Source organism: Dunckerocampus dactyliophorus, chromosome 10 (assembly GCF_027744805.1).
Source record: "Dunckerocampus dactyliophorus isolate RoL2022-P2 chromosome 10, RoL_Ddac_1.1, whole genome shotgun sequence".
Taxonomy (NCBI): domain Eukaryota; kingdom Metazoa; phylum Chordata; class Actinopteri; order Syngnathiformes; family Syngnathidae; genus Dunckerocampus; species Dunckerocampus dactyliophorus.
The window spans coordinates 25,484,094-25,504,081 of NC_072828.1; the positions used below are offsets into that span (position 1 = coordinate 25,484,094).

The 19,988-nt window shown below is 41.4% G+C and overlaps 1 protein-coding gene across 5 annotated transcripts in view; it reads left to right on the forward strand.

The window, feature by feature from the left end:
* The first annotated feature begins 7,778 nt into the window (after positions 1-7,778).
* Positions 7,779-19,988, forward strand: part of mast3b (microtubule associated serine/threonine kinase 3b) — a 44,564-nt gene continuing 32,354 nt past the window's right edge. For 2 of the 5 annotated variants that reach the window (XM_054789542.1, XM_054789543.1), the window contains exons 1-2: positions 7,779-8,069; positions 13,798-13,887. In XM_054789542.1, coding sequence (XP_054645517.1) covers positions 8,023-8,069; positions 13,798-13,887 — 137 coding nt within the window. In that variant the 5' untranslated portion in view covers positions 7,779-8,022. Of the gene's footprint in view, positions 8,070-13,797; positions 13,888-18,123; positions 18,527-19,988 lie in introns of those variants that run through there. The other 3 variants (XM_054789544.1, XM_054789545.1, XM_054789546.1) reach the window with 2 other exon arrangements.

Here is a 19,988-nt window from a genome sequence, read left to right on the forward strand (position 1 = left end):
AATAAACATAAATACAAAGAAAAACAATCAGTGGATATTCTTATCACTCGTTTTTCTAACTCTTAATGCGGAAGTACAATTTGCTGCATTTAAGTATGCTCGGAAATCCCAGAAAATACATCTACACTCAAAACAGTGAATTGAAATGTAAAGAGTATGTGGTGTCTTTGAATGCAACCCCTCATGGCTCATAATGACATAGTTAATGTGATTCAAATGTAATGCTACTATCAACTCATTCAATCCCAGCCATTTTTCAAAAGACAACCCCTTCAGTACCGGCCATTTTTGATGATTTTGACTGATCTTTCAAGGCACACAGAATATTGTGTTCTATGTTCATATAACCTACCAACCTACCAAAAGAAAGATGAGACTCTCATTTTTCATCACAAAAAAAGTTTGTTTCTACCTTTTTCCCTTCTTTAGTAATCAGCACTAGAACACAGGTAAGTTTCAGGAAAATATCAGTTTCCAACAAGAAAAGGGAGGAAAAACATCTTTTAGTGACAGCTCAAATATCTAAACAACTATACCACAGCATAAACAACACATAAAGGGTTGTTTTACATTGAAAAAAAATATTTACAAATGTAACACCATGAACTATTTACAGTTTTCACATTTGGAACTAAACTGTGTCTGTGAACATGTTAAAATTTCCCTACAATGCGTAACCTTCTGCACGCTGCACTCCTCCACGCTCTTCAACTTCCTCCTTGCTGTCGAGTGTGTTTTTACATGCAAACGATCCATGCCGAGCTCTTATGAAATACACTTCTGCCACCTTGTGGCCATTTTTATGACTTAAAACTGCTCTAAAAGTGACCTCTATTAGTGTGCAGTTGCGTCATCACCTCTATTTGGCTGTTGCACAAAAAACGTAAAAGATAAAAAGTAAAATACATCTTTGCGATCGGGCCTTAACGGTTTATAAAAATGTATAAATACGCCTTTGTTACTGAATGAGTTAGACTATATTTAAGTAAATAGATTTTCAGACGTGTGCTATCTTTTAGCTAGATTTAAATTTTCAGTTCATTTGGAGCTGTCAATACATACAAATATATAAAATCTTGTCTTGTCGTTTATCTTTTTGTTCATAAAATACAGTAAAAAGGGCATATTCACACATAGTTACAAATGGTGATTAATCATGATTAATTTGAAAATTGATTAATCCAATTGACATTTTTAATCATTTGACAGCCCTAAATCTAACATAATATAAATTATATATTGCATGAACCCAGCTTCACCAATGTCCCCACTTTCAGTTGTCACTTTGCCTCTTTGGGCCTCCTCGGTCCAGGCCCGGCCACCTGACGCTTGCAATGAGACCCCAACCTTGGATGAGTGGAAAACCTCCTCACACACACCAAATAAAACAAGCAGAAAAACTTTCTGACACCGTTAGTTATTCCAAGTCCGAATAACAAAGGAAAAGCAGTAAGTGAGACTTCATAGTGACTGACCAGTATCACGGACATAAATAAGCAAATAAATGTGTTTATGACAGGAAATGGTTCATTCTGGGAGAGTCATGAATGTGCACCACAAGTTAGAAAAGATTTGGATGAAGAATTTTCAACATACTCTAACTCTAAAACGCAAAGTTTGACTTGTTGGCGGCGCTGCAGGAAAGGTCACATCATCACCAAAACCAGGAGTGTTCAGTCGTTAATACTGTCAGTTAACTTGACAAGATTTGGATGAAAACCCATCCATCCATCCATTTTCTATACCGCTTCTTCCTCATTAGGGTCGCGGGGGCATGCTGGAGCCTATCCCAGCTGACCTTTCAAGATAAAGTCATTTACAATTTAAAAATCTGGCCTGATGGTGACGCCAGAGAACAGGTCAGGGCTTCAATTTTCTGTTAATCATTATCTGGAGGAAAATATCCACGGGGTCAAACTGACTCCAAGGGTAAAACGTGTGAGTAATATTTGAGGAGAATATGAGAGTTAAGCCCCCACTGAAGGCCTAGTTACCAAATGCACTGCAGGCCCACACAGTGGCTCATAAAAAGTGTGTCATTGTGCCTCCTTGTGGATTGACTTGAGTAGTGCAAGTACAAGGTGAAAACAAAAGATACCTGTTCACCTGTAAAAGTACATATGTATATAAAGTCATGTTTGCAGTGGTGTAAAACTGTGCTGAGAGGTGTTTCTAATATAATGCCCTTCATAAAAGCATCTAAAATATCAAACAGTTCTCAGCATGATGCGGTGCACTTTGACACCATTATAAATTTGGCTTGGGAGATACTGCAACTGTTGGTATCAATCTAATACCAAGTAAATACAAGACCAGTATCATGGATGCCAGTAACCGTCTTTACTGAAAGTTTGACTTAAAGATCGTTGAATGATTTTGTGATATTTGCCTTTCGTTTGTTGATCATGATTATGATCAGAATAATCACAGGAAACAGATTTTAGGCAAACAAAAACAAGAATATTTTTTTATATCATATATCAATACAACAATGTAACAATATCAACAAAATAATACAATTACTTGAATTACATACAATTGTTTGAGCAAAATGAAGTCAGTCGTGCAAAATAAACAAACAAAAGGTAAACCTGCGATTGGCTGTCATTCAAATCCTTTGGCTTTTTGCCTCGAAAGCCCTCCTGTGTTCAAGAACTTATTCCTGGAGATTGTAAACAATATAATACATTGCAGCAGTGTTTCTCATACATTCATCACACTGTCATGGAAAAAATGATTACACCACCCTTGCTTGTTCAGTTTCTTCTCATTTCAAGGCCTGATACAACCAAAGGTACCTTTGTTTGTACAAATATAACAATGACAACAAAAATAGCTCGTAAGAGTTACATTTTTGCCAGTACAATGCTATAACTATTCATGTAAGAACTTAAGTGATTTTGGTGATTATCAAGAAAACCATGGAAGTTGCGAGATATCTGCTCTTAAATTAAACTATTATGAGCTATACTTGTTATCATCATTATATTTGTCCAAACAAAGGTACCTTTAGTTGTACCAGGCGTTAAAATGGATCAATATACTGAAGAAACAAGGATGGTCTAATAATTACTCGCATTAAACGCATTGTAATAGGACTGTCTGTGAACAGAACTTGTCGTTCCAACTCTGTACAGTAGATGGCATCGTAACTCTGCTTCTTAAAGGGATAGTTGGGATTTTGTAACATGGAGTTCTATGACATCCCCATCAGCAATGTAGTACATCAACGGTGACTTACCCCCAACTGGTCCCGTGAGTCAAGTTCTGGTCGGAGATCCGTGATGAGGAACGTAGTTCCTCTTTGTTGCTGTGGGTGTTTAAATAAAGAGTTTGGCTTCTCGAAACAATATGCCTTCAAAAAATCATGAAAATCATAAAAATGCCTCCTCGAAAAAAATCTGACCTCACAAAATGTGATGACGCTCGTATCTTCTTCCTCTGTGGGACACATACATAAACAAGGTGGCTGCGGCGCTCCGTCGCCGAGGAAGAGCGGCATTACTGCGTGCGTCTTTTGTGAGCATTTTGTCAGATTTTTTTGAGGAGGCATTTTTGGGTCACACTTTACTATAAGGTACACAAAAATACAGTAGTTGCTGAGGAACTAATGAAGAGCTAATGAGGAACTAATGACTAAGGCACATAAATTTAGACTAGTTACTGAGGAACTAATGAAGAACTCATGAGGAACTAATGAGTAGAGTCGTTACTGAGGAACTAAGGCACATAAATTTTGAGTAGTTACTGAGGAACTAATGAAGAACTAATGAGTAGAGTAGTCACTGAGGAACTAAGGCACATAAATTTTGAGTAGTTACTGAGGAACTAATGAAGAACTAATGAGTAGAGTAGTCACTGAGGAACTAAGGCACATACATTTTGAGTAGTTACTGAGGAACTAATGAAGAACTAATGAGGAACTAATGAGCAGTGGTTAGGGTTAGGTAGGTTCGTTCCTCATGAACTACTGTGATTTTGTGTACCTTATTGTCAAGTGTTACCCATTTTTGTCATGCAAATGTATTACTCTTTTGAGCGCATATTGTTTTGAGAAGCCAAACTCTTTACTTAAATCGCCCCAGCCACTAAGCGGAACTACGTTCCTCATCACAGATCTCTGACCATTTGAGGGGGGTAAGTCACTGTTGCTGTAGTACACTGCTGGTGGGGATGTCATACAACTTCATGTCAAAAAATACAAAATACCCCTTTAACAAAACCTCATACGCACCCAGTCTGACAAAGAATGAGAAGACGATCAGCGTTGCCAACTTAGCAAGGATTCAGACCCTTCTAAGTTCTGTTTTTTTCTGGCCTTATTGGCCACTTTCGGAGACACTCTTCTCAACCAGCAGCCGCAGTATAGGATAATATGTACACCTGTGTGGCTCAACACTGACCTTCTTTCTGCTGTTTTTTTCACTCATTACCAAGATGTGTTTTTGTTATATCTATCCGCAGTTGCCTCTTTCCTCCTCTTCTACAATGCCCCAGAGCGAATCATGCATCCGTGCTTGTTTATAGCCAATAGTCAGTCTCCATGCAGTGTGAAAGGTAATGTGATCTAACGTCATGTCTCATAACATTACTGACCACAACACTACATTTAAGTTATATACAGCATATTTCAAGGAAAAAAAGGCATCTCAGCTTTATGATCAGGCGTCAAAGTGTATTCTTCGTATGAACTATGGTCTCTTTTTGTCCATTTTCCAACTCTAGCTTTCTTCTTGTAAATTTTCTTCTCGTCATTATGACTTTATTCCCATAATATTTTGACTTTATTCTCGTAATATTGAGAATTCTTCCCCAACCTTATTTTCCAAAAATTACAACTTTATTCTTTTTATTTTTATTCGTTCTGCTTGTTTCTTGTGATATTACGACTTTAAAAAACTAATATTTTTTATATTTCAACTCTATGATTCCCGTAACATGTTTATTTTAGTGTCATACAATTACAGATGTTTTTTTTTTTTATTTTCCAACTGTTTCAACTTTCTTCTTGTAATTATGACTTTATGACCATCATATTTTGACTTCATTCTTGTAACATTATAACGATTTCCACCACCTAATTTTCCAGAAAATACGACTTATTTTTGTTGGATTACAACATTTCTTTCTGAATATTTTGACTTTATTCACGTAAAAGTCCCACTGAGTTTTCTTGTTGTCATATTTTTAGAATGTACCGCGGACCAATAAAAAAACCAACACTCAAACGGGCTACAAATGGCCCGCAGGCCTCACTTTGGACACCCCTGGTGTACATGTTGAAGTGTACCAATGGAAGTGTGTGAACTGAAACGCAGCCACAATGCATTCAACACAACTGACTGAATTGTTGATCAGAATGAACGTAATGTCACATCACATCCTATAACAGCATTATAATTTTCTGGTGATTGATTGAAGTCATGAAAAAAAAAGGATTGGAGGAACAAGTGCTGAAGCAGTGAATTGGTGAGCATCGTGTCACACAGTCGATACGGGCGAAGCGTGCAGGCTGATGAGAGGAGCAGGAAAGCCCTTGTTGCCATGGTAACCCCTGAAACGGACTCTCTTATTAAAAGCTGTGCAACAGCAAAACAATGACCTCGCGGGGATGGGAACCCCTTCACGGCCGCTCACCGAGCCACGCTGCTGTTTTGGGCTGAACTTGAAAAGCCTCTTTTATGGTTTGAGGCCGTTCCATCACATTGACATATCTCTGTAGAGTTGGCCCCATGCCGATGTGTGCAGTTCACACAACATCAACACCTGCTCATTACCTCATCATCGAAAAGAGAGCACACAATAGTACTAATATGCCTTTGCAAAGGCTGGCACTGCAGCAGGGGAATCCTTTTGTGTTGCATGTAAAAAAATATACTGAAGTTTGTGTGAATTAAAGTGAAAAAATTATATTCTAGCATTCAAGGGCTTGCTATTTTGGTCATTAGGTACTCTTGCACACTCTAATAAGATGTACCGAGCACTACTATATTTGTAAAAGGATACGACTCTTGTACTAGAGCTCATTAGATTATGCACACTGTATGTGCCTAATGTCTGCAAAAACAGATATGAAGCAACATGAAATTCCCTAAATCAAGGCCAAAAATATTTATTCATCGGAAGCCTCACTGAATTCCTTGCAAATGATAAATGGATCAAAATCATAAATGGCATTCCATGACTCAAACAATGATAAATAATGGCCAAACCCACAAAGTAAAGCTTTAAAAAAAAGCGCCAGAGAATATGACCTGGCATTCAGGCAAACTATCAGCAGCTTCTTAGCAACCAGTAAGACACTGGTGTCAACTCTGTCACTGGTTGCCATTGGAGACATTTTGCAGAGCCCCCCCCCCCCCCCCCCCCCCCCCCCCCACACACACACACACACACACGCACACATACAGTATACTATATGCATCTCGATGTGACTTCCTCCCATACCCTAAAAATAGCCATATTAGGTTTAATTGGAGACTGTAAATTGTCCATACTGTAGGTGTGAATGGATGTTTGTTTATATTTGTCCTATGATTGGCCAGAGAACCTCGCCTCTCCCCTGAGGTCGGCTGGGATAGGCTCCAGCTCAGCCCTTATGAGGCCAAGTAGTGTAGAAAATGTGACCTGGTGGTTAGCATGATGGCCTCACAGTCAAGAGGTGATTTAGTTTGCATGTTCGCCTCTGGAAACTCTAAATGGTCTGTAGGTGTGAATGTGAGTGTGAATGTTTGTCTATATGTGACCTGCGATTGGCAGGCGACCAGTCCAGGGTGTACCCCGCATCTCGACCAAAGTCAGCTGGGATCGGCTCCAGCATACCCGTGATCCAAGTGGATGGACTTTCAGAGGGCATGGGTTCAATTCCAGAGTGCTTAACTCACTCTGGTGACCCCTAACAGGGAAAAGCCAAAAGAGGGGAGGAAAAAGCAGGGCCAGGATTGCTGATACCAATGCTGATACAGATATTTCTTACTTGAAAATTGTCAAGAAGATTGAATGAATTTGTCATTTAAAAAAAAAATTATTATTATAGGGGCCACACGATGGCCTAGTGGTTAGCATGTTGGCCACACAGTCAGGAGATCGGGTTCGAATCTCTGTTGGGCATGTCTGTGTGGAGTTTGCATGTTCTCCCCATGCGTGCGTGGGTTTTCTCCGGGTACTCCAGTTTCCTCTGACATTCCAAAAACATGCATGTTAGGCTAATTGGCGACTCTAAATTGTCCATAGGTATGAATGTCAGCGTGAATGATCGTTCGTTTATGTGTGCCCTGCGATTGGCTGGCGACCAGTCCCGGGTGTACCCCGCCCGCCTCTCGCCTGAAGTCAGCTGGGATAGGCTCCAGCATACTCCCGCGGCCCTAAATAGGATAAGCGGCATAGAAAATAGATTTTAGTCATGGTATCAGATTGATAGCAAACATTGCAATATCAACCCGTTCCCCACTGTAAAGTCAAGAGTGCAATAAAATAGCTTGAAATAAGCATAAAACGACTATTGGCTATCACAATGAATAACACGAATAACACAGCAAAAAACACGGATGTTTGTGGAAATAAACATAGAAGAGAGCTTATCGTGCTAGTATAGATCATTTATTGACACTATCCTGGGTGTCGATATTTGGATTGATTCGCCCAACCCAAGTTCCCACTGCTGACTGACACCCACCGCCCAAATTGAATTAGCCTCAGCCAATAGACTCCCTCCCTCCTCAACTCCTCCCCCCTCCCCTCCCTGCAGTCACATGGCGGGTAACGGTGACTTGTCTCTGTCGGCTTGGCTGCCAGTCGCTCTCCGGTGCTCTTTGAACACACCAAAGAAACGACTCTTCCTTCGTTTTTTAAGACTCCTCTTTAAACTCCTCAAATCGGTGGAAATCCTCTGCTGTCAAAGTGGTTATTTTTAGTTCCCGGGAGCATGAAGCGATGAGCGGTTGGAACTTGAAGCCGGCGCAGAGGGCGAGTCTTGCGGGGTTGTGTTGAGGGGGAAGCCGCCTCTTGTGGTGTGGCGACAACATGAAGTCCAGACGGGATAAACTGAAGATCCCCTCTTTGACTCTGGAGTAAGTCTGGCTTTTTATTATTTTTTTTTTCTTTTACATTGTGTAAAAGTTGTCGTATTCTTGTGTTGTGTACACGTGTTGCAAATATTTTGGGGGAAAAAAGACCCAACAACTACATGATGTCATATGGAAAGTGTTGGAAGTGTCACTACATCCACTGCAACACGTTTTTTTAGACTATTAACAAGTGAAATATAAAAGAGGAACAGGAACAACCATCAAAACAAAGCCTCAGCTATTCATTCATTCAATTTTGCTCGATTGTTTCTTTGTTTTTAACTGTTTTCAATAACAAAATATTTGTGTAATGCTTTAATTCAGGGGTGTCCAAACTTTTTCCACTTTTTCAAATATATTTTTACAAACTTGTACAAATTCTTAAAAACTGCTACACAGTATCTTTCTAAAGACAAATCTTTGTGTTATTATTAATTAGTATCATTGTGTAAGCTTTTTTGTTTGCATTTTGAATTTCTGCTCAGTTTTGACCTTTTTTGCTGCTTTTTTTTGTTACTTTGTAAATAATTCATCCACATGTGTATGTTTCACCGCTTTAACCTACATTTTCACATACTTGGTGAGAATGCTGCCACCATATGATATTTTGTGTTTCCCATTGTCCCGCTCTTGCGTAGCATTGTTTATTTTCCCACTCCACCATTGCTGCATGAATCACACATCCTCCCTCACAGCACCAGACTAATGCATTTTCATCGTTATGCATGCATATATATATATATATATACATACATACGTGTATATAGAGATTTTTTTTTGCATAAAATTGCTAGGTTGTGATTGATCCATATATCCACTCTTCCTGCAAATCAATTGTTTTAAGCATGTCTTTAGTGGGAAGTGATGGTATGGGGGAGGGGGGGGGGTACCTGCTGCCCACTAGATGCTGATCCATCAAAAGTAGGAGCGTAGGAATCACTCTGCCTCCCCAGTGGATGATCTCAGTTGAGCATGCGCTCTTTGTTTTCATTGTCTTTTTTAGGCACTTAGCTGGTGCTCCCGCACAGATACAGAGGAGGTATCACTCTCATCGTGCAGGGAGGGAGGAGCTGGATGATCGCAGCTGCCTTGCAATATATGCACATGTTTGTTTTTTTCATTTCAGAGGATTGGATCATGCTGCATATGCACGTTTGCAGGCAAACTTTTGTCAAGATAATAGACAAACTACTCCCTGGCATCCGAAGTTAAGCTCAGTCATTCCGATAACATCACTTGCGGTTGCCGTTACAGGTTGTAGCGGTTGTGTCTGTAATTTGCGTTGAACGTTTGTGCCATATCGAGGGAATATCACCAATGAAGTGCCATCGAATGACATCGAAATGACACTTTATTCATCAGCGAATCACTTTACAGGGCTTTGTTTTAGGGATCTCTGTGTTTGGACGCAACATGGCATAATGAGCTGTGTAATTACAACCCAGTCTATAGCACAAGGAGTGTTTATGCAGGTCCTAACATCCTCTCTGCATTACTATGACAACGTGTTCATTAGTGTTTTGGTAGCTGGTTTAGCACTGAGAAGCCTCTGCAGCTCTGAGACAAAAGGCACATCGTGGAGCCCAGCTCACATATACTGTAAACAGGCAAATTGTTAGGAAACTGGCGCAGGGTCAGCATCAGGGTGATGCACGCCTTTGGGTGGCTCAGCTGGCATAATTCAAAGCAAAAGTGATGGGCTGAGATAGGAAATGTTGGCTGATGCGGTATGTTGTCATGCTGTATGTTTGCAGCATACAGTGTTGCATGATGCTTACTTGGCACATGTTGGACAATGACATTTCCTGCCGGGTGTGTGTTCACTTCCTCTCAAAAGCACGTTCACTCAGCTACAGTCACCCCGTGGGGTGTACTTATTTTTTCCCATATAACTGAATTTGTTTGTGTATGCTAGCTCTTCCACTCCTGAACTGCAGCACTCAAAACGCTGAAAATTTAGCAAAACATGCACGCTTACTGTGTTGCCCGTGCTATTATTTTCCGACTAACACGCTGTTATTAAATTCCAAAGTTTGACCGCCATATGTCGGATCGAGTTCAAAGTTCGTACACAGCTCAAAGCGCAATACAAAACACCCACTGTAACTTTGAGGTATTTGGGGTTTTTAAACATAATTGGAGCCCTCTAGCCATGATTGGCTGGCGACCAGTCCAGGTTGTACCCTGCCTCTCAGATGGGATAGGCTCCAGCATACCCTCGCCACTCTAGTGAGGACAAGCGGCATCGAAAATGGATGGATGGATATTTCTGAAACGGTGATAGAGTGATGTGGTGAAATGCGAAGTGGCGAGGGATTACTGTAGTAATTTAAATACTTCAGTAATGTGAATACAAGTAGAAATTCTATTGGAAAATCGACCACAGCTTGTCGTAAACACTAAGGATGGGGGGAATCAGACCAATACTAAAGAAAATTGGATCAAAAATCTGTCAGACAGAAGCCTCTCGGAGACAGAGAAGGCAGTATTAACCAAGGGTCTCAACTTCTCAGTGACTCCTAAAACGATACCCACAGTAGACTATATCACAGCAGCTGAATCGGCCATCAGGAACAATAACCTTTCTAGAACAGAGGCAGGGGACCTTCGTCTGAGAATATCGGCCCTTCTCAGTAGTGCCAAACCACCACCGTCCAATATCACGTTAGGTGAGAGGAAAGCATTAGCGGCTCTGCAGAAAGATGAGAGCATCACCATCTTACCAGCTGATAAGGGCAGATGCACAGTGGTTCTCAACACATTGGACTACGAAGAAAAAATAACAAGTCTAATTAGTGATGCCAACACATATGAGCAACTTAAAAGGGACCCATCCAGTAGGTATAAGAAAGAAATCATACACTGTCTCCAAAAGTTAGAGAAGGAAGAACTAATTGACAGACAGATGTATCATAGGTTATACCCTGGGGAGGCTACACCATGTATCTATGGCCTTCCAAAAATCCACAAGGAAGGGTTTCCCCTCAGACCCATTGTCTGTAGCATTGACTCTACCACGTACAATGTAGCGAAATATGTAAAAACAGTCTTATCCCCATTGGTAGGCAACACTGATCATCATATAGAGAACACAAAAGGGTTTGTGGCGAGCATCAAAGACCTCAGATTGGAGCCAGAGGAAACTTTGGTGTCTTATGATGTGACTTCACTTTTCACATCTGTCCCCACCTCAGCAGCAGTCTCGGTGGTGAGGAAGAGACTGCTCGAGGACTCAACTCTGCATCGGAGAACAAAACTTAGTGCTGACCACATCTGCCAATTACTGGAAATTTGCCTTAACACCACATATTTTCAGTTTAGAGGGAAATTCTACAGACAAATTCATGGTTGTGCTATGGGCTCACCAGTCTCACCCATAGTGGCGAATCTGTACATGGAAGAGATGGAGAAACAGGCTCTCACATCCTTCTCAGGGACAAAACCAAGGCACTGGTTTAGATACGTGGATGACACCTTTGTCATAATCAAAAAACAAGAAATTCAGTCTTTCACAGATCACATCAATGCGGTGGACACCAATATCAAATTTACTCGCGAGGACACTAAAGAAAACCAACTAGCCTTCTTAGACTGCAAGGTAATTATAGGAAAGGACAGACAGCTACTTACAGAGGTCTTTAGAAAGGCCACACACACTGACCAATACCTGCTTTTTGAATCAAACCATCCACTACAACATAAACTAGGGGTTATTAGGACCCTCCAACATAGAGCGGAACAAATACCAACTAGTGCTGAGGGAAAGAAAAAGGAGACACAACATGTCCAGAGAGCGCTCTCAACCTGTGGGTACCCACGGTGTTTTAACAAATGTCAAAAGAAGAGAGTAGGGAAAGAAACCCAAAAGCCCACAGAAGCAAAAAGGAGAGGAGTGGTAGTCCCTTATGTAGCGGGGGTCTCCGAAAAACTCCAGAGGATCTTATGGCAACACAAAATTCCTACCTATTTCAAACCAGTAAATACCCTGAGACAAAAATTAGTGCATCCTAAAGACAAGGCTCCAAACCAGAAACAGAGCAATGTGGTCTATTCCATCCACTGTAAAGATGAGGAATGCAAAGAGCACTACATTGGGGAAACTAAGCAAATGCTCCAAAAAAGGCTTTATCAACATCGCAGGGACAATGCTAGTGGTCCTCAATCAGCAGTACATCTACACCTGAAAGCTACCAATCACTCTTTTCAGGACAGCGAGGTAAAGATTTTGGCCAAAGAAAACAGATGGTTTGAAAGAGGAGTAAAGGAAGCTATTTTTGTCAAACAACAGAACCCATCATTGAATCGGAATGGTGGTTTGAGGTTCAATTTGGACCCTGTGTTCAGCAGGTTACTGAGACCAAAACCCACAGCTCTTAGTCTTGCAAATGAGGTGAAGGCAGGGCCGAGCCAGAACAATAGATGCTAACAAGCCAGTATCAGAGTCGTTCATACCCAATTCAGGGAGCGACACTTCCCTTTTATCGTAGGTGTGAATAACAGGATAGGATTATACCACTGCTCCGCCCAGGCTTAGTGTAACGAACCAATAGGAGGAGGGTGTTGGCACACCAATTCCGCCCACTCTTACTGTATTTAAGGCCTAAGCTACCAGCACTTATTAGTTTGCTGACGAAGCTCTTCGGATGAGGAGCGAAACGTCCGACACCTTCTACACAGAAGTACAGATGACGTCTCAAGAAGCCTTTTCCTCCAAGTAGAAATTAGTAATCGCCAATATGAAACCAAATTCACAAGATATTATTATAATTATCACAGCAAAACCAACAGCAGTACAAGTAAGAATGTGCAAAAAAAAAAAAAGTGCTTACATTCTGCACTAGACTACTGTTACAAGGATGCTTGCTAGTAAATCCTGCATCCTACATGGAGACGTGCAAATAGCAGAGATGATATCCTAAGGCCCCCGAACTGGACTGCCTTCACGCCTCGGCTGCTATGAAAATTATGAACAGAATCGGTGACAAAGGGCAGCCTTGACGGAGGCCAACGTTCACCGGAAACAGGCTCGACTTCCTGCTGGCAATGCGAACCAGGCTCCTGCTGCGGATGTACAAGGATCGAATGGCACGTAGTAGCGCGGCACCAATGGCGTACTTCCGGAGCACTAGATACAGCTCTTTTACTTCTGTTACGATACTGATATTGCAGCCTCGAGTATTGGCCGATATAGATATCAATCCAAACCTATATCAGCACAAATCTTACATTTTTATGACTTATTTTAACGGAGCGACAGAATCTCCGCGCAGCAAAAAAGGTTTATACATTGATATTGATTCATCGGTGATACGTCATAATCGGCCCGATTAATCGGCGCGCCAGTATCAATATTGGATCGGGACAGCCCTAAATAAAGAGGTGAACCGGGATTTAATGTGTTGTTCGGCATAGACGGGTAAGCGGAACCGACTTAAGCAGGTTCCAATACTAGAGCTGTAGGAACTTGATCAAAATTTTATCATTATACTGCCACGACCGTGCTCCGCTGATGATTTGCCCAACATTCTGTGTTATATAGTATGTATGTTTACTTTTTTAAAGTGAACTACCCAGGTGTGGTCAGCCACCCTTTAAGAAAGAACATGTAACTGACAGGCTATCGTTAGGTAACGTGGTTCCTCGTGAGTTCTGCTTCTCACTGATGGTAGATATCGGCGTTTGAAGGTCTGCGTCAGCGTACTAATCCATGAAACCATCTCTTGCCTTTCAGTTTATCACCCACTTGTCAGAGCCCCACCCTCCTGAGCCCGTGCAGCCCCTGCAGCCCTTGCAGTCCCTTGCAAACCCTTCACCCCTGGAGGTAAGATGGCCAAGTCACACACCGCTGCGAGCGTGAACTATATGATTCATGACAGGCCGCCAAAAGGGGCTTTGTCTAAAAGTGTCTCCCCTTTCAGTCAGCTCTCAAAAAGTTATTTCCGTAATGTCCTCTGCTGAAAGAAGAGGCTTGTCACCTGGCCTGTTGTTTCAGAATTTCAGATTATTTAAAAATGAGTTTCTCCCAGAGCAGAGGAATGTGAATGGACCAATTAAAAGTTTAGCAAGCAATGGCGTTTGAATCAGCAGACCAGAGCCAAATCCTATGTAGTCCTCGATGGGGCTGCATTAAGAGTCGATTAATTAATCCAGATTATAAAATGTGCATACAAACCTCATTTCACTTGTACAGTATAAATACATTGATTGATTGCTAATGTGTGGAAATGGAAATGCTATCCCAACTACTGAATACACATCAGAAGGCAATAAAAGTGAGGTTGTCTTTGTATTTTAAGATGCTCCTGTTTCACCAGTAAAGCCCCATCAGTTATTAGTTGTGTCTAAGTCTATGTGGGTTGCTTGGCAACGACGGCGGGTGCTCTGGAGGAAGGCAACACTGCAAACAGACCCGTTTGCATCCCGCACGTTTCTGGATATGTGAGCAGGGCTTGGCTATCGCGCAAACATAATGACTCTTCTTTTATTTCCTGCGAAAGCGATCAAAAGATTTGACAGATCTTGACGCCACAGCATGTCACATGCATTTGAATGTGGGTAAACAGCAAACCCAATCCAGACAAACTGGCATGGCAATGTTTTAAGAAGAACACATTAAACAAATGAACTGTGAAGTCGGTAACCAAACAACTGGAAAGGTAGAAAACCCTCACAGTGTTTTTGATTACTTTCCAACTGAGCACACGATGACCATAGGTTGAGCTTTTTGCTGTATTGAACAGACATAAATGCTGGATAATCAATAAATATTGCATGTATAATAGTGGTACGTCATGATGCATTCATGCGTGGGAAAGATGGCTAATGGCAACTTGCAGCAATTAGGAATTCAACTGCATAAAAGTTGTTGGCACAAGTTCATGACTGTTTGTATTCACGTACATGTTCATACACACAAAGGCAGTCTCGGAGAGGTGATTGAGTGGCGTTTAAAGGTATACGGTAATCCCTCGCCACTTCGCGAGTGGCTTCACTCTATCACGTTTTTTCAGTAATATATCAATTAATAGGTCATGCTATTTTGTAGTATAAAAATGGCTGAATTAACTAATATACAAATACAGCGCATTCCAGAGGTGCATTCTTGATCAAATGCTGGCACATGCAACTTTCTCTTGGCTATGTTTTGGGTTATTGAGGTGAGAAAAGCTATTAAATTCAATGAAATAACTCTCGGCAAAAGACGAAGGTGGTGTCTGTTTTGATCTCTCTGCCACATCGTGTCTTTGGCAACAGTCACGTTATACATATTTATTTAGTTGAAAGGTTTTTAAAGTAAATTAAAAAGTGATAGATATTTGAACTACAAACCGACAAATCTATTTGACTTGTTGGCTCAGTGTCGTGAGCGAGCGAAGCGATGGTGGTTGATGGGAGAGGGGCTGCGTTACAACAGTCAGTCTTGATGGGCAAGCATTTTTTGGAGGTGCACATCTATGGAGTTGCATTTGTGCCGTAACTTTGAGGTAGCAAAGGCTGATTTTGAGCCACAATGTGCAATAATTACTGTTGCGTGAGCAGGCACATCGCTGCGCGCTGACACTCTCTCTCTCTCTCAAGGTACGTGTGTGCGCTCATGGTACCTCCGGTCGGGTTTTGGGGACTGGGCTCCTGGCTGAATGCGGGTTGTGTGCCTGGAGAGCGCCAAGGTGTACGGGGCCTTCGGGATGGGTGGACACTGATGTTAATACAATTTTTTCCTAATATTGTCATGATCGACCGGCAAAGTCCCTAAGATCGGCTAGTAGTTCGCGATCGACTTTTTGGTGACCCCTGATATATGCATTTCAAATTGTTTTCTGCATGCAAAACTATAATTGTAAAACTATAAAAAACCTGTGTTAACATTTTTTGGCTTTCTGGAATGGATCAATTACTGTAGATTTACATGATTTCTTATGGGAAAAAATGGATTCGGTTATAGTCGGACCTCCTGGAACAGATTAATGTCACCAACCGGGGTTCCACTTTATTATTTAATGTTCATTTAACCAGAAATGAATTTAAAAAGTAACGGACAGCCGCTAGATACATATGCTAGCATTGGGTTTATATTATTTTTACTTTAGCCACACATGGAAATAATTACTAACCAAAGAGTCAACATGCAAATGAAACGGTGCCAAATCAAGTGTACTGTGCGTATTTAAACATGTTCAGTTAAGCGTCATTGTGGTTTCCAGTTCACTTTCACTTCCACTGTCTTTGTCTTCTCTGCTTTTGCGCCATGACGGCAGCGAGAGCAACAACAACAACAAGTCTCCACCCTTGCATTGAAACAATGAAAGGATGTAAAAATGACTGTGATCATAAAGCGAGCCTACTGGCAGGGGCTCTTCAAAATCCCACACATTCCGAAACATGCCTTTTTAGGTAATAAATGACCATTACTGTACTGACCCAAATGTAAGATGGTATTTTTTTTCCCTAGAAAAGGGCTGTCTTATATTCGAGGTCTAGCGATTCATACATCCATGGAGCACTCTGTCAGGAGAGAATGGAGTAGAGAGAGAGCACTTTAATATATTTGTCATTTTTGTATTCTAGGCCAGCGGTCCTCAACCTTTCTGAGCCCACAGACCGCCTCATGTTCGCTCTAACACCTGAATGACTGTAATCTGTTACAGTCGTCCCTCCCCACTTTGTGATTCGAATTTCACTGCTTCACTCTATCACGGTTTTTCAAAAATAATCAGTAAATAATGCTGTTTCATGGTTGAATACGGCCTATTATTAATCAAAACATGAGCATATTTGAGGGCCTCACGGTGGTGTAGTGGTTAGCATGTTGGCCACACAGTCACAGTCCCCCAGTCCCCCCAGTAATCCCCAATAAAAACACGGGCTACTGTTGCAGCTGTAACCCACGGCAAGATGAAACTCAACTCTCAACCCACGACTTCACTTGCTGTTCCGCCACTCAGTCTGCTCCCCAAAGGAATACATTTATAGCAACACACACGAGCACAAGTCTTATTTATGCCTTCAATGGCTTATTTATTCTTATTATGTCTACTATATTTAGTAATACGAGTGTAAAGGTGACTATAGGGGTGTTAGTTAAGGTCTAGAGGGCTCTAGTAATGTTAAAAAACATATTTACAAGGTCGTAAACGGGTTTTCTATGCTGAAAATATTCCATTTATAAATAAGGAATCCTACTTTGCGGAAATTTGTTATCACAGTCGGGTCTGGAACCAATTAACCGCAATATTACTACAGTATATAGGGGATTACTATATAGTAATCTCATGCAGTTGTGCTGTTGCCATTTACCGATGTAGTAAACAAAGAAAAGTACGACATCAAAATGAATACTGGCTCACCATTGGTACAAGCTCGGGGTTTGTTTTTCAGGGACAAGATGACAATAGTGTGGTTTGACGTGTGTGGGTGACAGGCGGAAGCATGTTTTTCATCATGGACGGGAATGGCAACGACGTCGTCATTCATTGTGGGAAGTCGTTCCTTTTTTAATTTTAGTACGAAAAGACGAAACAACCAACTTCTCCCCACAGACAACGAACACACAAATGGGTTGGCTCATTAGTATAGAGGCAACAAGGGATGATTGATCGCCAATGTGCTGTCAGAGTCAAATGACATTATTTGTATATTATGGTTCAAATGAAATAAATGCCCTTATCTCCAAACTGAATTGTATTTACATTCAATTTGAATTTGAAATAGTTATGTACATAACTATTTTTATTAAAATTTTATTTTTGCTATTATTTTTTAAAATACATTTCTTGTTTAACATTATTTTTAGAAAGTGTCACAGGCCAATAAAGAAAAACGAGATGTGGCAGCAAATGGTCTCCCAGGCTACACTTCGGATCGGACACCCCTGCATCATGTGTTTTTGCTCTTTAAAAAAAAACAAACAACTTTTGGTCTTTTTTTAGTTTTCGTATTCAATGTTATCTTTATAATTTGGAAGCAGTCATTAAAAATGAGCTGTGGGCCACAAATGCCCCCGGGCTGCACTTTGGACACCCCTGCTGTAAACTGAAACAGTAGTGCCAGAGGCACCGAGCAGCACTTGAACGCAACATCAGACTCCAGGTTAGTTAGCAGCAGCGTCTGCATGTTGGTGTCCCGCTACGGTGTGCTCGGCGTTATCCACAAAGACACCGTCATGGGGAAGGTCTTTCCGGGCCGATACCTCTGTCTGACAACGGACCGAAGCATATGAGGCAACGTGGGAACCGTTTTGGTTCGGTCTGCCCACGGCAGAGGGACTCGGCGTTAGACACAAAAGGAACCATCGAGAGAGAACGACGATGGTGGGGAGACTAGCAGAGGAGCTCCAATTGATTAAAAATGCAGAATAACTTTTAAGGCTATGAAAGAAAATCATCAAGTATGTCGGACCCAAGTCAACCGAGCCAGAACAAGTCCAATTTTGTTCCCGGAGCCTTGCTGAAGCGCTCAAAAAGGTTAGTTCACAGGAGTTGGAATTTCGAACTTCAAGCTAGTTTTACACTTATCGGTTCATTTGTTGTTTAATGGATGATTTAGGGAACAAATTACATTTGTTTTTTGTCATTCTCACGCTTGTCTGGCTTGATGAAATAGCCGTGTTGTGAAAGCTAAATACTCGAACGTTAATCCCGCGTTCAGTGGAGTTGATGCTTTTGTCTGGGATAGAGCTATTTACTGGAGCTCTGGGATCATTTTAATCAGTTAGACAGTAGTTGAATTGAGGATTAACATTGCAGCAGATCACGAATGTCATCAATGACAGCCTACAGTTAGTTTGCGTAAGGGTTTGTGAAAATGACTGACTCCAGACTATAGTTTGTTGTTGTCATGGGTCCTATCTATTAAAGCCTCCAAGCCATCATGATGAGCTCATCCAATATCTTGAGCTCATTGTATATGTTGTACATCACTTTGTTTACCCTGAAAACACAGACAGTGGTGGGGAAAAAAAGACTCATTTTTGCATCTTTTGTTGTTTTCGTGGCTCTAGGTTAGGTTTGACTCCCATTGTCAGAAATAAGGGCATGGCAGGAGTCCATTTCTGTCCTGCAAGGTACAAGTTACAGGAAAGTATCTCATAGGCTTAATAGTGGTTCAGAAATGAGCATTTCACTGGCGTGGACACATCAACACTCTCTATTGCATGTGGCGCTGCCCGCAATGTACAACATGTGCGAAAACAATTACTTCATAACATTGGTTTAATCTGCATTATTTATCACTGTATGACAGACAGAGAGAGAGTTCAGCAACATCTGCTCATGGTGTGTTTATGGTCCAAGTTTGCACCCTTCTTTTTAGGACTGGCGGATTATTTCCTCCCCTCCCTTATGAACACACACACACACACACACACACACACACACACACACACACACACACACACACACACACACACACACACAATCAGTCATGGACATCTGCAGCTCAAGCTGGGCGTGCTGCTGTCGTTGGACCCACTCCCGTCAGCTTTGAGTTTGTTGACACGAGGTTCCTTCTTTGTATTTTCGCTCTTATTACTTTTTTTCCCTCCTCCTCCTCCTCTCTGACAAGGCCATACTAGTGTGTCATGCTTTTGCCTGCAGACTAGAGTTGTAGTTACGTAAATGTTCTTCTAGGCGGATCTGCCCTGAGAAATAACTTAAAATCTTGATGGATGGCAATGTACAAAAGTTGTTGTAAGTCTGACCATCAAGTATTTATGTTGGTTGGTCACTGGCCAAAATGGAAGTGTTTGAAGGATTATCTGAGTTACATGGACTTATGGTAGACATCACCCTGCTTGACAGGATAAAACAGTGAATTTGTTCACGTTGACTCGCTCCCCCCTCTAAAGCCATTGATTTATGGAGGCTAAATAGCCCAAACCAGCACACCGTGTCCCACTGAAGGTCAATACGCAACATAGATGATAAA